At 51.1% G+C, this 19,159-nt stretch overlaps 1 protein-coding gene across 13 annotated transcripts in view; it reads right to left on the bottom strand.

The window, feature by feature from the left end:
- The window catches only part of ACSL6 (acyl-CoA synthetase long chain family member 6), a 63,236-nt gene that overhangs the window by 30,605 nt on the left and 13,472 nt on the right, over nt 1-19,159 (bottom strand). For 11 of the 13 annotated variants that reach the window (XM_072731833.1, XM_025994956.2, XM_025994957.2 and 8 more), the window contains 8 exons: nt 15,266-15,486; nt 13,000-13,114; nt 12,249-12,313; nt 11,868-11,969; nt 11,260-11,359; nt 10,501-10,679; nt 9,453-9,485; nt 8,064-8,115 (listed from right to left, as the gene is read on the bottom strand). In XM_072731833.1, the coding sequence (XP_072587934.1) occupies nt 8,064-8,115; nt 9,453-9,485; nt 10,501-10,679; nt 11,260-11,359; nt 11,868-11,969; nt 12,249-12,313; nt 13,000-13,114; nt 15,266-15,486 (867 nt within the window). Of the gene's footprint in view, nt 1-8,063; nt 8,116-9,452; nt 9,486-10,500; nt 10,680-11,259; nt 11,360-11,867; nt 11,970-12,248; nt 12,314-12,999; nt 13,115-15,265; nt 15,532-19,159 lie in introns of all 13 variants that reach the window. The other 2 variants (XM_072731829.1, XM_072731831.1) reach the window with 1 other exon arrangement.

The raw sequence follows: 19,159 nt of genomic DNA, 5'->3' as shown, positions 1-19,159 counted from the left end.
AGAGTCTTAGACAATGAATGCTGTGTCAGAGACGTTCATCCTATAGACCCTCAAAGCCCACCTTGAGGTCCCAGCAGCTTAGGACCAGAAGACAGGTGACAGTCACACAGCCAGGCTGTCCCAAGGCTTGACAGGCTGGCTACTTGTGGCCTGTGCCTTCCCCTCTCCTGCCTCTTGGGGAAGCACAGGCTCTCAGTTCCTAGTCTCCTCAGATACTGAGTACCCTGTGCTGCTTTCTGAGGTGAGTGGGTCTAGTCCCCAGAATCCAGCAGCCATCTGTGCTGTGCTGGCAGAGGACTTCCTTGCTGCACACAGCACTAGGAAAGGCCCTAGGCTCAGGCCAGGCTAGAGGAGCAGAGCACAGGGGCAGCCCCTCCTGCCAGCTCATCAGCAAAGACAGGACACGGATATTCTCACTTTGTCTTGATAAGACCTTTCAGTACTGCTTGTAGTAACCCCAAGTCTGCTAGAATGACTCAGAAGACAGAGGCTAGATGGGGACCAAGGACACAGTGGGTTGGGAGGGAGGCCAGCTAGTTACCATTTCATGTCACAACATTCATGGACACAACATGTGCTGCTGCTGGACACAACTAACTGGCTTCAACTCCTGGCCTTGCCTGTCACTGCCAGCATAGCACAGGGAAGCCATCTGTCCTCTCTGTTCACTTACCTGTAAAATAAGGACAATGCCTACCTCATTGGCTTTCAGAAGGTCTAAGGATATAATCCATGTGCAAAAGATGTTAAATTAGAAGATTCGACTAAGACAGCAGATAAAACATTTGTGAAACTCCAAACATGAGGAGCCAGGCCATGAGCAGAATTTACCCGGTATATATTAAATACACTAATATGTTAACTTTGCAATCCTTACCCAGAAAGAGGTGATAAAAGGTCTAAGTGAACAGAGATAAAGAGAGTATTGTAGTACATGCTACCACATTGTTCACTTTAAAATGTTTAATTTTATGCCAGGTGAATTTTAGTTCAATGAAGAAGGAGGAGGAGGAGGAGAGGGAAAAGAAGGAGGAAAAGAAGAAGAGGGAGAAGGAGGAAGAGGAGGAGAGGGAGGAGTTGAGGAAGGGGGGGAAGGGAGGGAAAGGGGGATAGGAAGAGGAGGAGAGATGGGGAGAAGTGGATTTGTGAGAAGAATTTCTTCAGAAAGAGCTACACAGTTCTAGACCCTGTCAAAGTGGGGAGGAATGAGGGATCTTCTTTCGGGGCCCAAAACCCAAGCTAACTCAAAGTTTGATCTGTTTCCTGCAGCTGAGGGTCCCAGTGAGAAATGTGAAAACTGTACCTACAAATAAATAATAAATCCCAGGGACTGGATATGGAGTGTGCAGAGGGAATATCAAGCTGAGAGGGTGGTGGTGGGAATAGTGGATTAAAAAAGAGAAAACCATGAGATTCCTAACTCTGGGAAAAAAGGGCTGCAGAAGGGGAGTGGGTTGGAGGGATGGGGTAACTGAGTGATGGGCATTAAGGAAGGCACATAATGAGATGAGCATTGGGTGCTGTACTTTGTGTTGGCAAACTGAATTTAAATAAAATTTAACAGGAAAAAAAAAGGCATCTTGTCCACAGGTCAGTGTCTCCCTGACTCGGGGAAGCAGCTGGGAACACCACAGGCAGAAGCTGAAGGGGAGGAGGGAGCAGATAATCAAGAGAACTCCTGTAAGTGGCCATCTCTCCGTTTCATCTTTCCCACTTCCTTTTTCTCCCTCCCCACTTCCACCTGGTGGGAGTGGACCAAAAGCCTGAGCTGGAGGAGGAGAAACAGCAGAGGGAGAGGGGACAGGCAGGCTGCCCCACCCCGCCGCGCCTGCAGCCAGCCCTAGCTGGGGCCGAAGAAATGGCAGTGAAGTGGACCCACTTGTGCTTTGGACCTGCAGTTCTGAGATCAGGCTGTCTGTGACTTAGGGACGCCTCCCTCCCCCCCAACACACAGCCTGATCCACCCCTAGAGGGGGAATTGACCTGGCAGTGATCAGAAAAGGTAAGTGAGGTGCCTGTTTTCATTCCGGGGCAGAAAAATTCTGTCAGATGCAGGGGTCAGGACGGGCCCATCTCGGTCTGACCCAGGTATGTGATGGGCGGGGGTTTTAACAAGTGCTCTGGCACACACAGCCATACTGCAAACTGCACGGAGGATTTTGGGGACACAGAGGGTTACAGGGTTTGAATAGGTAGCTGTTAAAATATCCTTCTTCTTTTAATGAAGAAGATCCATGGGATCCATTGCACCTCTGCTGGTCATCCTTTCATTCCAGCATCCTTCTTCCTCAAACCCAAGCCCATATTAAGAAGTGTCCCTGAACGATCCCTCATGTATAAGTCCCACAGAGTCTCTGGGCTCATGAACTATCCTGAGAGTATCACCTGGAGATTTTTACCTCTGGATTCTCAAGTTCTGGAAACTTCTAAGGAATACCTCCAAAATGCTAGGTATGAAATCAGAGCTCCTACAAAATATGATCTGATGCTATAGAGCTTTAGATCTGCTAAGCTGGCTGACTTGCTCATGTCTAATACAACCTCAGAGTGGATGGCTGAGAACCTCAAGAGAAAGTTGTCTTCATTAATGAAAATTGTCTGAAGCTTCCATTCAGTTCAGTCCACAACACATATAAGGGTAGCAGTCACTCAGGTCTGCTTTTTCCTCTCCAAAATGATGAGAAAAGTTTATACCTTTTAGAAACAAACCTTTAGCTCCATCTGTGCCTTTAAAGTTGCTCAGTAGGGGGGGTAGTAGCTCTTTTTCTGCCCCCAGGATGAAAACACAGGCACCTCAAGCCTTTTCTAGTCACCACCAGGTGAGTTTCACGGGGGTCATAAGTCACAGACAGCCTGAACTCAGAACTGCAGGTGTAGGTCGAAAGTGCAAATTGGTCCACTTTGCTGTGTCCCCAGCTAGGGCTGGCTGCAGGCCAGGCAGTCTGGCTGTCCCTTCTCGCTCTGCTGGTTTTTGTCCTCCTCCAGCTTTCTTACATGTACGAGTGAGGTTTCATAAACTTCCAATGAGTTACAGAATTTTAAAATGTTCCCAGAAATGTTCAAATGATTTCCTCAAGTCAGCCCTTGATGCAGTCCCAAAGGATGAAGGAGAAGCACACGTGGACAACAAATCCTGGGAGAAGATGCAAGGTCTGAGGTGGGGGGTAAGTAAGCCTTTGGAAAGTTCTGCTTGCTTCTCTGATTCCAGGACAAGTGCAAGCTTCTAGCAGCATTTCTTTCAAATGTGATATGGAAAAATTTCCAAGCTACTCATATGGAGGAACAGGTAAGCATTTCTCACTAGACCCATGGCAAAGTTAAAGAACCAATGTTTGCTCTGGCTTTCTCCTCTTCTGGTGCAACATGGGCTGGAGGTGCAGCTGCCTGGGCCCCGACATCTCAGCAGCATGAAGCCTACTACCTTCTACTCATAGGCTGGCCATCCTCCCATTTGTCCTCCCTCCAGCTGATGAAAGGAAAAAACCTCTTCGTTTCAGATTCTACAACTGTCATTTGGGCTTTAGCCAACATTCCTGGGCTGGCCATCCATGGCTGATGTGCAGAAAGGCATTTCAATGGCTGAAGGTCTACACTGGATGGACACTGGCTCCAAGTGAGAGCAGTTATGGGGGTCAAGCTAAGCTCAAGGTTTCTCCTACAGGGGTGGGTGGGAGTGGAGCTGGGAGCAGTGCCGGGCCCTCTGGCTGGAGGTTCCTCTGGCTGCTTGTTTCCACTTTCACACAAAGATGGGTTACAAAAGATGCCAGTGACAGAAATGCTCTGGGAGCTTTCTAAGGCAGAGTATTCATCTCCCTGCTAGAGCGTCCCAAATCTTCTTTTAGGATTGAGTCTTACTTTCATCAACCCCATATCCACCATTAAAAAAAATTTTTTTTTAAACAATCAGACTTGAGAGCTGGTAGGAATACAAATAATATCTCTAATAGCAGCCAGTTACTGAACACCCACGAATGTGGGCACTGTGCTAGGTGGGCATCTCATGCATGGCAGCTCAGTTATTTCTTAAAATAGCCCATGCTACAGATATCAGCTAGCTTCATCTAATATCCAAGGAAGTGGGGGCTTAAGAGAGGTCAAGAAATTCTCCTAAAGCTGCACAGCAGGAATACTGAGATTATGTCAGTATGATGCATATGGTCGTATAAGTCCTGAACTAAATGGTGTAAAGCAAACACGTCAAGGAGAACATTTTCCCAAGATCCCACCTCTGAGCAGCCACAGACATAAGGCTGATGGGTATCTACATACTCAGCTAATGGATTGCAGATGGCTGAGTTTTGATGGGTGTCCCCAATCAGCAGAGACGAGACGCCTCCCCCTATACTTCCTCCCCTTCTTCTCCAGACAGGACATGTCTCTTTCCTAGCGGTACCTGGAAGCCTCCTCTCTCCTCTAATCTAAACCAAAGCTTTGTAGGACACCTGGGTGGCTCAGAGGTTGAGCGTCTGCCTTTGGCTCAGGTTGTGACACGGGGTCCTGGGATCGAGTCCCACATCAGGCTCCTTGCAGGGAGTCTGTTTCTCCCTCTACCTGTGTCTCTGCCTCTCACTCAGTCTCTCATGAATAAATAAATAAAATCTTAAAATATAAATAAATAAACCAAAGCTTTGGGGGCTTGGCTCCACTGAACAGCACCTCCCTTTCCTCTGTCTCCAGTGGCTTTTTCTCGATGCCACAGAACACTTTCAGGGGTTTCCAGGAAAATAACATGAGCCTCATCCCCTCCAAGCCTCTGTCAGCTCCACTCTTGCTCTGTTGTTTCTTCAGAGCTAATTTGTTTTTTACTTAAACTGTCTCTTACAGCCTAACATACATATAATAAAGTGCCCAAGTGAGTGTCAGCATGTCTTTTGGTGACATGGCCACCAAACTGAAGGAATTGTCCACACCTGTTGAAATCACAACCTCACCTCCCATTCACTGCTCATTCCACTGCATCAGCCTCTGCATCCAGCCTCCACTCTATGATTAGCCTTTGCCAAGAGCACCAGCAACATCCTATGGGCAACAGCTTAGCCACTGGATAATGCTGACAGATTCTATTCTGCTCTAGCATCTATCTCCAGCTGCCTCCATTTGAAACTCCTGCCCCAGCACTCCTCCCCTGCCAGTGTTTCCAGATCCTGTCCCCAGACTACCAGTCCCTCAGTCAGCTCTCTCTCAAAGCAACATTTTCTTTCTTGCAGCCAATCCTCTGCATATGCTGTTCCCCCTGAGAGTGCCCTTCCTTCTATTCTCCTCCAGCTACCACTCTTTCAAGACTCTGCTCAGATGGACTTCCTCTGAGAATCCTTTCTGTTTTGCTCTTCCGACCTCTTGGTGGCCCAGTGCTCCATGCACCCTGGGATGCAGACCCTCGAGACAGTGACCAAATTTTACTGAACTGCTTGGTGATGTGAGCTGTGAGCTCAAGAAAACAGGGCTCTGGCTTATCCATCCTTGTGACCTCAGCCCCCAGCACTAGGTCTGATGCATAGTGGATGCTCCATAAATAAGCTGAATGAGTCAATCTATATAAATAAGAAAAAGAATGCTAAAAACATAGATTGAGACCACTGTATTTTCTTCTCTGGGAAGACAGAGTACATATACTCATAGGACAGGTCTTAATTATCATTCCTGAGGCCAAACTTCCTAAACTGGACTATGTTATACCCACAAGTTGTCTTTTTTGGGAGGAGGGGGTGTCAGACTCCAGTCCAGCTAAATGTCATTTTATGAATTTGGAATAACGAGGGATCCCTGGGTGGCGCAGCGGTTTAGCGCCTGCCTTTGGCCCAGGGCGCGATCCTGGAGGCCCGGGATCGAATCCCACGTCGGGCTCCCGGTGCATGGAGCCTGCTTCTCCCTCTGCCTGTGTCTCTGCCTCTCTCTCTCTCTCTCTCTGTGACTATCATAAATAAATAAAAATTAAAAAAATAAATAAACCTCTAATTTAAAAAAAAATGAATTTGGAATAACGAATTACATAACCATCCAGTAGCCATCCCTGAGTATAGACAAACCCCAAGCTCTCACCTCCTCCAGGACCTTGTTGGCCTGACTATAGGCTCCAAAGCACTGGCTTATTCTAGGAATTTCCACAGATGTTTCCATCACATACCAACAAAAAAAAATCTTCCCAGAATGATTCCACCAGAATCCTGAACCAAATATCAGGTTTAGATCATATTTTCCATCTTTCCTCACTGAAAGAACAGTGTAGCTCTTGATGAGCCAGGACGCTCAGTATGGAAAGGAAGCTGTATGCAGGCTGTGATGCCGAGGACATGCAGGGCTGATGTGCTTGACAACAGGATGGCTACCAGAAGCAAAGCTCAGGCTAATGCCTGGGAAATCCAAGTACAGCCAGGCAGGGTGATAAGAGGTACACTACATCCTCCAGTTCTGCCCTGGCACCAGCAACACCTCTAGAATGGAAAGCTCGGGCACTAAATCACCACTCGTTGGTCAGGTTCTGTACGTCCCACAACTTCCATCACACAGAGCTTGGGCAGGATGGCTTAGCTTCCAATTGTGATTTCATGGTCTGGAAAAGCAGTAGACATGAGGCCTGCCCTCTCCAGCTGGGTGACAGCACATTTTTGCACTGTGAAGTTCTTTTCCAGATATAGGGCAACATCAAGTGACTCGTTAAAAGCCTAGGGGAGCGCTCCAAGGGCACAGGTCCAAAGCTAAAGGCCACAGTAGTAACCTGTTCCCCAGCCTTGGAGAGACAGGTCACCAAAGTTTTACGTCATGAAACTCATGACAAAAACCAATGTTAACCTGAAGGGTATTTCTAAATTCCAGGTTGAATCTAGATGTCAGCTCCTGGGGAGCAAGAGCTATGCTATTTCTTTTCTGACAAAAATTAGCAATGTGGGGGGAAACCCCCAAACCCACTTAGTTAATGGCAAAAATCTATCTTGATCCAATAAGGTCATGTTTATCATGATCCGTCCTCATGGAGAGTCCTGCTTGTGGGGCTGGTCAGGATCTGCCAAATGACTAAGAGGCTAAGTCTGCGGGAAGCATGGAAAGCCCTGGTTTGCTGTAAGCCCCACCAAGAGCTAACATCAAGGCAGGCCAGTCCTCAGTCTGGAAAAAGAAGGCTGGAAATTCCTTGACCAGCAACTTTCCAAGTCAGTAGATGAGATGGAGCATTAGCATGGGAAGAGCACTGGGCTGGGCGTTGTGGGACTAGGGCACAAGTCCCCTACCATCACCTACTAGTGGCATTCACACAGGACCAGCCCCCACATCTGCATGCCTCACAGGTGGTGCTGAGGCCCTAGCAGCTCAGTGAGTGGGTGAGCAGGGCACCGCAGGCTGTGAAGTGCCATGGCCCTGACTGTGTTCCTCGTGTGCTTCTTGCCCCCCAGCCTGCCCCAGGCAGCCTGCCTTGGCTGTCCCTGCAAACATCACTATGTATACTCTGTCAGCACCAGGCACGGGGTGGTGTTATTTCTGCTTATCCCTGTCCTGACAGCCATGTCCATGGCAAACCAGCCCCATGCTGCAGAGCTTTGGCACCGCCTTTTCACACACCATCCCCTCTCCTATTCAGCACTTTTAACCACCCTCATTACAAGGCGAGGAGCTGGGCAGAGTGGGTGGCAGCGAGGTTAAGTGACTGGCTTGTAGCTGCCCAGCTAGTGGTGAAAGTGGGACTTTGAGGCTCTCGGACACCAAATCCCACACCTGTTCCCCAGTCCCTGACACAAAGGCCAGGCAGAGACAGGAAGTGGAGGGGTGAGAGCTGCTTCTCAGAGGGGAGTGATGGGACTCAGCTACCCAGCCCTTCTGTGGCCCCAGCGCCGGGGGATGGCATCCCCATCTTGTACCTCCCGGTCCACACTGTCCATCCATGTCCAGCCACCTGTACTGCCTCCTGCCGAGCACTGGGGGCAGCAGGAGGGGCCCGCCATCTGTAGCCAAGCACAGGACAAGGCTCAGCCCAGGCCATGGAGTGCACCAGAGACCCCTGCATCTGCCCCACCAAGGCTGTGGGGAAAAGGCTGCAGGTGGCCCTGGCTGATGATCTGGGTGCCTGTGCTCACCTGTTGTGCCGCTTGTAAAACACACAATGGAGAGGTCGCTGGGCTTCGGGGGCTGCAGAGTTGAGAAGAAGTGTGCGTTAAATAGACCCAGTATGGCCAGCCAGGGCCCAAGAGCCCTGGGCCCCTCTACTAGCCCCACTGGCCATGTGTAGGTACGGGGTTCTGTGTGGGTACATGTGCACACCCCTGTGTGCTGCAGTCAGAGAGGCAGGCTGGCAAGTCCCCAGGAAAGGGGGAAAGAGGCTGAAGAGACCTACTGGATGCCTGGACATCCATCTGTCCCACTAACCTCTTACCTGGTTCTGCTGCTTCCTCAACTTGAATCTGAGCTGAATTCTAGATGGGATCAGGCTGTGGTGGCCACATTCAGGCCTCTAAAAGAGACCACACCTTTCTAGTGGATGTGATCTGGTTCCACCCTTCCTTCCTACATTCTTCCAAATGTCTGGGGTTAGGCTTGGGAGGAGAACACGTGGCCCAGGAACTGAGCTTCCCACTGTGTCACCAAGACTGCTCTGCGTCAGGCCCTTGCCCCTGGCACTGGACACACAGTCCTGGGGTCACTGGGAGGAACCTATCGTGTCTGCTTATATGCAGAGGAGGTGACGTGAGCTGAGAATGAGGGACAGGCCAGATCTCTCCAGATAAATGGAGGGTGGGCTCCGGGAGAGGAACTAGCCTGGCCATTGGCAGAGGTCAAAGAAGCAAGAGCATGCAAAGGAGTCGGAGAATAGTGCTCTAAGGCCTTGTATGGAGGAGGTGGGTACCTCCCAGGGCTACCCGTGAAGGGCCGGCCTACGTAGGACAAAGCTCAGGGACAGGTAAGAAGAGTGGGAAGAGCTGAGCTGGAGGTGAGAAGCCTTGTAAGCAAGCTTAAAACCCCCACAGGGCCCTCCCAGGGCCAGTGACTGTCACTGGTGACTTAAGCCCAGGCAGTATCACTTTGGGGTGACACACAGAAAAATTCACAGAGCAGAGATGAACAAAGACAGCAGACATCAAAAGGCCACTCAGCCCCAGAGTTCATTTCTGGTTGTGTTGCTGCTTCTGCTCACCCCATCCTGACAGAGTTCACTACCTTCAAAGAAAAAAAGAAGCCTTCCCAAAGAAGCCTTCCTAGAGAACCTAGACTGGCCAGGATTGGCTCCCTTTTTTCTCACTCCTAAATGTCAGACTCTTGTTGTAGGCCCCTTTCTAGACCACTCCCCATACCTCCCCACCCCCGCCCCCCGCAGAAGTCCTGGTACATTTCCCAAGCTGCTCACAGTGGCTGCTTATTAACACAAGGGGGCTGCTCTGACCTCCTATCAAGCCCCTGGCATGGAGTCTATGAGGATAAGCCCTGCTCACCATCTTGCTCAAGAAAGACCCACTGGCAGATGAGCTTACCACAGGAGCATGATGATTCTGTTGGCCACATTCCTGGAAGAGAAAAATCCTATTTTTAAATGCTCAAAAGCTCTTATCAATCAACACAAGCAAAAAACCTAAAAAATCAAAATAAACTCAGCATACTATTCCCTGCCCTTGTACCCAGCCTAGAGTTCAGGAGTCCCTATTCAGACATAGCCCATGTGGAGACCTGAGTGGTCTCCTCAAATACACATCCAGGCCTAGGCCATCCTGCACATTACAGCCAAGGTGCTCAAGGCCCAGGGCAAGGCTAGGCACTGTGCACATGCATAGTTGGGGAGACAGCTTGAGGTGCCCACCTGGACAGAGTGGCTGGGTGACCTGGACTTCTAGATAAATGGTCAGGGCTAGAGGGGCAGATGGGAGTTGCCACTGTATATGTGACCCCAAAAGCCATGAAAGGGTACAAGTGTACAGGCATTACAAGCATAGTTAGAAACGTACAGGCATGCAGGAGGACAAGTGGAGAGCCCAGGGGCCTGCATCCAGTAAGGTATGGTTGGGGTCAACTGCAACTGAGCAGAGTGTGAGTTCTGGGAGGCCAGGATGGCCTGTGTCACTCCAGCAGGCAAGCTGCCATCAAACCCACACCTCCAGAGAGGTCACACACAGAAAAACTGGTTCTGCTGGCCGCTGGGAGTCTCAGACACATTGGAAGAACCTCTCAAAGACTCTGGGACCTCATGTCTATAGTCCCCAGGTTCAGACAGGCTGATGGTTAGATGGAAAAAAGGAAGCCCCAGACACGACATAACTCTGGGGCAGGCTGGTACCGTCACCCACGTGTTGGAGCTGTGTCATTAGCTGGGCCAACAAACTGAGCCTGTGGCTGAGAGGATGCCTATGGGCACCAACTCTACCACCCTCTGCCAGCCCTTGTGAAGCCTGCTCTGTTTTGACCCTGAAGTACTCTGATGGCCTAAGACATCCACCCCAGGGCATGAGAGGGGCAGATAACCAGCAGCTCTGGCTCACTGGCCCAAGTAGCTGTGGCCCAGTAAATAGCCCAGGAGCAGATCCTCACCTCCACAGCTTGCATGGACTTAATGATCACCCCGCACTCCTGCCCTCTTTCTTTCAGAGCCTCCTCGAACGGTTCCATGATGATGATGAGCTTGAGCCCCGGAGTCTCCTTCCTCTCCACATGTTCTAGCAGAAGCACGGCCTTCTGAGGCTTATCCACCACCACGGTGCTGATGTCAGCTGAAGGGACCATCAGGGAAAGTCAGGCTGTGACTGTGGGTACATGTGCCAGGCAACAGAACTATGGACTTTGTGTGCCAAAGCTTGTGTATAAAAATGCATAAGAGAGGCCATGTGGGCCATATAGAGTGCTGTATAGAGAGGAAAGAGCAGGGAACTTGGGAGAAACCAAGGGCAAAAGACCAGGGAATTTCCTAGAGCAGATTCCAAGCATTCCTTTGCTCCAGGATCAGGCTCCGTAATCTCAGATCTGCTTGAGATATTTGCTGCACCCCCACCTCAGGCAACTGCCCCCAGCTATACTAAGCCTCAGAGACTTGGAAGCCCATGTGGGGGCTGACTTGGAAGCCCATGTGGGGGCTGGTAGCCCCTTCATAGTAGCCAGGCCCTGTGTAAGGTGTCTTTCTGGGAAGTCCAACCAGGGAAAGCTACCTCAAGGGCCAAAGTGGAGAACGTTCTTTGAGGATGGAAGTGAAGTACTTACTTACTAGTGTCAGACAATTAGTATAACCTAATGGGGGGAGGGGAGGGGATTCTAGGAGCTGGCTGCCAGTGGCAAGAGGGGGCAGTGGTGGCTCACCTGTGCTGATGATGTAGCGGATAGCACCAGGGCCCAGGGTGTCATAGAGTGGGACCACCACCATAGAATACGTGTAGCAGGCAAGCTCTGCAATGATCCACTGTGGAGACACACAGGTCTGGGGTTGGGAGAGCACAGAGCTGATAGGAGGACTATACTGCCCTTATGCCCAGGCAACCAGGGTACTTGTTCTGGATCCTACTGAGAAGGTTCTGTTCTGGCCCTCTCTATGTGGCAAGGAATCCATGAGGCTAACTAGTTGTGCCTGCTTACCCACAACCTTTGGATCATGCATATCCCCAAGGAATTCTAGGACTCCAAACAGCCCAAGTGTATATAATAGGCTTGCATGGCCTTCTGCCCTGGGTCATTCTTCCCCCATGGCTCAGAACACAGCTTTTTGTGGGACTGGGTGGTATGGATGGAGCTTGGCTGGGATTTCCACTCCTGATTAGGGGCAAAGCCAAGCGAATGAGGGGTGGCATGGACTAACTAGATCCATTTTTCCTCTTATTCCAGGCCCTACAAACAGTGGGAGCAGGGCTGTTGTATGATATTCAATCCCCCTACTCCACTGATTCCTCCAAAACTTTAAGGCAGATGCTTACCTCTGGCCGATTTTGTGCAAAAACGCCAATAAACTGATCCGTACATGGTTTACAATTGTGTTGGAGAAGTCCAGACCCTAGAAATTCAGCCCTGTCGGCCACCTGCACACAGACATGAGGAAGTGATAGAAAGCAAGGACTTTTGGCAGGGGAGGGAGATCCCCAGGTGTGGATTCCTACAGGTCTGAGACCTCCCCAGGTCCCTGCCCAGGTCTGCTGGAAGCCCTATGAGGTTGCTGCCGGGAGTCTGGCAAAGAGGCCAGGCAAAGAAATAAATGACCCTCTGAGACCTCAGGGGGCCCTTGGGGGCTTGTACCCACAAGCCCCCAAGGGCCAGATCTACATGAGTCGACAGGGTGGGGCCTGTCCTCCATCACTCACCTCCTGGTAGGACAGCCACTGATAAGGTTGTTTGGGCTTCCTGAAGCCAAGACAGGGTCCATTCCCTGCAGAGAGATAAGCAAGCCTTGTACCAGGGAGGATGGTAGGGTGGGGTGTCACCTGCACCTGCTCATCAGACTCCTGAATGGACATCCCATGCTGTGGGGTTGCCCATGAGTCAAGTGAACTGCTCCTTAGCTGCCCCTCTAACCTGCAGAAGCCCAAGAAGGCCTAAAGTACACAAGCATGACACATACTCAGGAATTAGGGAGGCCCAGAAATGTGGGAGGACACATTACCAGTTCCCACCATGACCTGTGTGATGCAGCCCCAAGAGGACACAGAGACCTGGCCATGAGGCAGAAGCAGAAAATTGTCTCTCTGGAACCATTTTCTTTTGCCCCATACCCTGTCTCACCCAGACATCTTAGAGGCTCAGGTTCTGAATCATGCCAACCAGTGGCCTGACAGTTTGAGGTTTATCAGGGGCTGCCCACAGGAGATATAAAGTATGGGCTGAGAGACAGCTTAAGGTCAGGCAGTCTGAAGTTCTAGAACAAAGCTGAGGTCAGCCCTTTGGCCACATAATGCAGCTATTTATCTGATGAGAGAAGGGCCAAGAGTGGCTTTTCTCCTCTGATCCTGGGCACCACTCACCTCCCAGGCCCCTGGTACCTTGTTTGCCCACCACAACCTTTGCACCCGATCACTCCCTGCCACAGTGCCTCCACATCCCCACAGTCCCTCTCACCTGAGATGCTAAGCCCACGGCGGAACACCTGGTACATGGTTCTGGCATCATCATAGTAGTGGGTGAGCAATTGAGGGCCATCCCCGATCACAGATCGCCGGGCCCCACCACTGTCCTACGAGCCAAGCACAGGCCAGGGAAGCTGGCTGAGGCAGGCAGAGGCATCAGGAGAGGGCACCAGGGTGCATCAGGCTGCACATAGCTTGGATGCACACCAGGGCCACATGGCTGGGGCTGTGACATGGTCTGTATGCATTCATACACAGCCTATACATAACACCTGGACTGTACACACACAACCTCTACACATGTTCACATACAGCCAGCTTGTCTACACTAGGCCTGTATGCACCCACACTCAAACACAGTTGGCTCACACACATAGCCCAGTACACTGATCTCCCATATAGGCACACAGTACCTCAACACCAGGTTAGCACACACAAAATGTACAGAATTTTAGTTACTGTTCATATACACCTCTGGTTCACTCATTCAATGGAATGGGGAGTGTTGGCTACAGTCAGGCTACCCTCTGGCATCAGGATCAGCCTGCCAAGGTGGCTTTCATCTCATTTGCTGCTGCTGCTGTGCCCCTAGGTTAAGAATCATTTGGGTGCCAACCATCATTCACATAATAGCGTGAATTAGTGTGTGTACTGGCTGAAGATACCTGTCTAGGCACGCTCTTGCCCATGCCACTTGATCCTTCCATAGCACAAATTGGCACTGTGTCTCTATACTACTAAAAACTCAAAATAAATCCATGCTGCCCTTCTCCAGGGTCCTGGCCCATGGACCTTTGTCCTTATTAGCCTCTTCAAGTGAGTTATAATTATAAGTTTACCAAAACAGTCTAGTACTTTCTCTGTGTCATCTTACCAAATCCCTACCACAACCTTAGGAAATGGGTGCTCTTTTTATTACCTGGCAGTTGAGAACAACTGAGGCTCAGAGAGTTAAGAAACTGCCAAGGACCATATAACTGGTAAGAGGCATGGCCAGCCCTTCGGGGCTGCTGGTCACCAAAGGCCATTCTGGAAACCACTCTGCTAGCCCATGGGTATCCCTTCTGCCATCTAGACACCCCATGTGAATCACCATTTCCCAAAGCCACCAGGTACAATTTCACATACCCCCACCTTTGCACACATCATTACTGGAAAAGTGCCCTGAAGATGCTCATCCTATCTAGACCTGCATCCTCTCCTACCAGGCAAAAGTCTGGTATGCTCATGGTTGCCAAGATGCACCACCAATAACAAAAAAACAGGATGCCAAACTGTGTGTGCAGCGTGACAGCATTTAGAAAGAGGGGCAAGGACACCTGGGTAGCTCAGGGGGTTAAGCATCTGACTCTTGATTTGGGCTCAGGTTGTGATCTTGTGAGATCGAGCCCTCCCAAAGGGCTCCATGCTCAGCGGGGAGAATGCTCGAGAGTCTCTTTCCCCATGCCTCTGCCTTGCACCCCTCCCAAAGAAATACATAAAATCTTAAAAAAAAAAAAGAAGAAGAAGAAAAGGGGGGGGGGGGCAGATACTATCCATTTGCTCATGGACGGTTCTCTAGGACGGAAAGCTTGTAGGCAAGGGGAAGAAGGTAGAAGCTTTTCAGTCTGTGACCTTTCATTCTTCTGAAGTGTGCATATATTCGAAATGAATAAAGTTTAAGAAAAAGACAATTTTTAAATTTCATAAGCTTAAGAAAAAAAGAAATCTCACTAGTCCTTCTAGAATTAGCCTGGGATACCCTTGTCCAGGCTGGGCCACAGCACCTCTTCTCCTAGGTTACCCTCCCTGTAAGTCCATGTGCTCTGGGAAGACGGGGCCATGGGGTAGGCTCAGCTCTGAGTCCCAGCTGTAGACCAAGGCTGGGCACAGGATGAGCACAGAGTGGGCACAGGGAGACCAAGAGGGGAGTTATCTGGCAGCCCCCCTGAGAACCTTAGGTTTTCTACTGAGGAACCAATGATCTAAGGCTTCCCACCCAAGAAGCTGGCAAACTAGAGGTCTGGTGTAAGGCCACGGTCAGGCTCTGCCCAGGGCTCAGTTCCTAGGAAAGGCAGAGGAGCATCTTGTAGGAGACCCTGTTCAAGGCCCCTGGTGGCGGTGGTGGTGTGGTGGTGGTGGGGTGCTTACTGCTAGCTGCCAGGGGAAAATGAGTTCTCCGCACCATTTGAGGTCAAATCAGCTACAAGTTTGGCTTCTACCTTCAAGATGCCTCTGTCCACTACGTCCCACAGCCCTGCTGCTTCCACACTGCTCACCTCCACTTCCTCTGACTGCATCAGGAGGTTGCATGGTGGTTGTAAGGCCTTTGGCCGGTGAGTGAACCAGTAGGCGAGGATGGCGGCCAGCGCACCCACACTCACGAGGGTAGTGGCTGAGAGGCTGCGGAAAAATTGGCCCAAGTCACCCAGCTCGGGCAGCCGCAGCAACCTCAAGATCTCCTGTGTCTGCATTTTCTCCAGAAGTGAGAGGATGAACTCTGTAGGAAACAAGAGGCAGGTGAGAGAGAAGAGCTGATGGCAGACTAGGGAGGAGTCCCTCCCCTGTCGTTCCATCTGTCTTGGATCACAAGCGACATCATGACCTTGGCCAACCCCTGGCCAAATACACTGTTTGGCAGGCCCGGAGCTAGTTGGGGTGTACCATCTCCTGGTGCAACACAGCATATCCCAGAAGCTGGCCTCCTAGAAGGGCCTTTCCAGGTGACAGGCCAGAGCCCTTAGGAGTCACATTTGACAGGCAGACATCCAACCAGTTTTCCTGAGACCCACAGGCTCAGGCCCCAGGCCATGACTGACAGATGCTTCCGTATCTTGCAGAGGTCAGCATGCGCTCTGACAGCTCTGTACGTAAAGCTTCCTGAGCCCCAGGGTCAGGGTGCTCTGCCTCTCCTGTGTGGTCATACCATTTGGCTTATCTTTGCTCCCAGAGTATGAAGAGCACAGTGACCAGAATGAGTGGGGTGAAGGGGTGCCTGGTCCCCCCACTCTATCTCAAAGCTCCTGGCCCCAGGCTCCAACCATGAGGGAGACAGAGAAGGGAAGGAGAGTGGAGCCCCCAACCCATCCTGACAGACACCTCTGGCCCTCGTGACATAAGGGCGGTGATCTATCTGGCAAGGGTCCAGTGAGTGATACAGCAGGGGTCCCCCAGGTCCACATCCTGATCTACCACAGGCTCTCCTTAAAGAAAAGTTGGAGCCAAAGTTTTGCCAGGGCCAGAGGTGATGCTGGGGCCAACTTTCTGAGGGAACAGCAGGGTTACCAACAGCAACGGGAGTGAGGTCAAATACAGCTCCCTGGTCCCAGATTGCTGACCGCTGTGCACTGTAGCTCCGCACTGCCACTGACCAAGTACCAAGAAGCACGGGTGGCCCCATCATGAACTGGGCCCTAAGCTGTCTTCCCTGTGAACCCATCTGCTAATGTCCTGAACAAACAGAAGCAGCATAAGGAGCACGTGTTAAACTGATGGGAAGGGAAAGGAACCAAAGTGCAGAGAGAAAGGGCTCAGCAGAGTGCTGTGTGTACTCAGGGTGCCGTGCTTGCCTACCACAGCCCGAGTGGACACAGTGAGCCTATGAGGAGACAGAGTGGATGCCCTGGGGTGGGCAGGGGAAGCATTTCTGTAGGAAGCACTAGTGACTAACTTTGGTTCAGAGAGTAGGTCCCAGGGGCTACCACGTCCTTCCAATGGCCGCTAAGTGAAACAGTGTTAGCAGGGCAGAGAGGGCCAGCTGGGCTCAGGGGTCTGTACTTCTCCCAAGACTGACCAGGCATTGGATGATTTATCCTCACTACGGCTTCCTCAGAGCCACTGCCCACTAGGATCTGAGGCTACCAGTGCCACAAAACATCTCCAGGTCTGCCAGCCTGATGAGGGCTGGGTAGGCTCCCAACTGCCCTGCACTATCTACAGCTGCTCTCCTTACTGGCCTTCTACCTTTGGAAGCATGGTTGTGGTTTCCCTTCTTGGAAACCAGTGAGAATCCCAACAGCAGCCACTCTACAGCCACAGGAGATGAACCAAGCAGCAATTGCCTGACCTCTGAGAGAGGAGACATCTACTGAAATTCTGACAATAATATTTGTACTAAACTGTAATAGCACCACACCAGAGATGAGGTCAGTGATGTGCAACATCATTGCAGAGAAAACAGGCAAATATTGGTTCAAATTCCTTCTCCTTTACCTATAAACTACACAAGGTTGCACATAACCCATCTCTCTGGACCTCCCGTTGTCTATCTTTAGAGTGGGGATAGTATCACTCAGCCATGTACTCATACTGTATCTGGCTGGCACAGAGGCATGCCACGATTAAACAGACAGCTAAGAGGTGCTGTCAGACCGGGGAGGCTGCTCAGTCCAGGCAAGTCTAAGCACCAGGCAAAGGTGATCCCTGCGAGTGGCACAACTTGCTGTCTGAATCCTGGTAACACTCATGAACCACCCATGGACTCTGGGTGCTCCCTGGGGAGCAGAGAAAGTAAGCCCCCAGCCAGCCTGATCATTTTCACTGAGTTCCTGAGCTGGAGACCCAGTTTTACTGGCCGCCTCCTTGAGCTAGATCAGTTTTGAGGCCATCCCATAGGAACAAATCACTCCTGGCATACCGATCACATTAAGGTACCAGCAGAGAAGAGGCCCAACTATGGACCCCAGTGAATTCACCAATGAAAACCACTCTGGGGAAGACCCCCAGCAGACCACCAGCTAGCTTCCTTGGGACATTTATTTCCCTCAGCCGCAGATATGGAGACCAAGTCACTGCTGTGTCTATCAGGTAAATGACTTTGTATACACATAATAGAAAATCCAGATATACTCATCAGTCTTTGGGGTGGGCTCCTGATGTTTCCTCTAATGGGATTAACTGAGTCAATGGGCTGAGAAGCCTCTGACAAGCCCAAGAGCTCGGCTATGTGGTCCCAAAAATTTTAGAGAGAACCCTGGAAAGATAGGTCACTACCAGCAGTCCCTAGCCCTTGGCAGTTGCTCCTGGGTGCTACCCTGCAGCAGAACATGGCCATTTGCAGCCTTTGCTGCAGTGCTGGGTTTTTTACAGAGCACAGCCCAGAAGGGTCAAGCCATCCATCCACTTACCCAAACCCCATTCACTGGGCAAACCGTCACATGGTCGCTGCTCTCGTCTGGCCCAGGGCTGGCCCCTGGGATAAGCCAGATGAGGGTCTGCCCTCAGTCCCATGAAAAAGACACATGAAGGAGGGGGCAGTGCTGTGCTGTGCGGTCTGGGCTGTGATCAAGCATGGGGAGCCAAAGAAGGTACCTGACTCAGGTATGGGGAGTCAGGACAGGCTGCTGGCTGGGAGTCATACTGATGCTGAGACAGAAGACAAAGAGGAAAGGAGTGTCCTGAGCAGAGGGAAGAATCACACAAAGGCTAGAGCTGAGAGAGAGAGAGAGCAGGGAGCACTTCACCAGCTGAATATTCCACTCAGGAAATTAAGTCCGAGCCCAGGAAATCTTGTACAAAGGTCAGTGCCACAAGTCTGAGAGGCTGGCCTACTAGGTACATGAGCTCTCAGAAGTCACCAAAGCATCATAGTGCCCAGGAGAGGGAGGAACAGAACTGGTCCGTCTCAACTTCCTCAATTCCTGGTGTCTGGGAAGCCCTTGCCTAAGGTGGAAACACACAGACTCCACTGAGGAAGGTACCTGCCAGTCACAGGTACACTGGGAGCAAGTCGGAGAGCAGAATCCAGACCCCAGACTGCAGCCTCCCAAACCACTACCTCACCTACTACCTACCACCACCCCACCCCTGCCGACACTGGGCTGTCCACCAGAGCCCATGATGTAGCATCAGGCCTGTCACTTGTTCTTCCCCATGTACATCCTAGGGGTGGGCTCCCTCTCATCAACTTCTCCTGGCTGGCTCCTTCCCTCCAGAAAGCCCACTTGTCTGGCTGGCTCATTCTCTCCAGAAAGGGCTTGACTATTCTTCCCCTCAGGTTGGGCCTGCACCTCTGCCTAGTGGGCAGCAACCAAAGGAATCAGTAGTATGCTGCATCACGCCTCTATCTTGCCAGTCTTCTCAGACATAGTCAGGACTGCCTGCATATACCCCGAGGTTCCCTTCAGACCTGGGAGCCACTGCAGGGCAGAGCTACAAACTCAGGTCTTCTGAGG

The sequence above is a fragment of the Vulpes vulpes genome, chromosome 12 (assembly GCF_048418805.1).
Source record: "Vulpes vulpes isolate BD-2025 chromosome 12, VulVul3, whole genome shotgun sequence".
NCBI classification, from domain to species: Eukaryota; Metazoa; Chordata; class Mammalia; order Carnivora; family Canidae; genus Vulpes; species Vulpes vulpes.
Note: the sequence above shows the minus strand (reverse complement) of the source record. Positions and strands in the feature narration are given on the sequence as shown.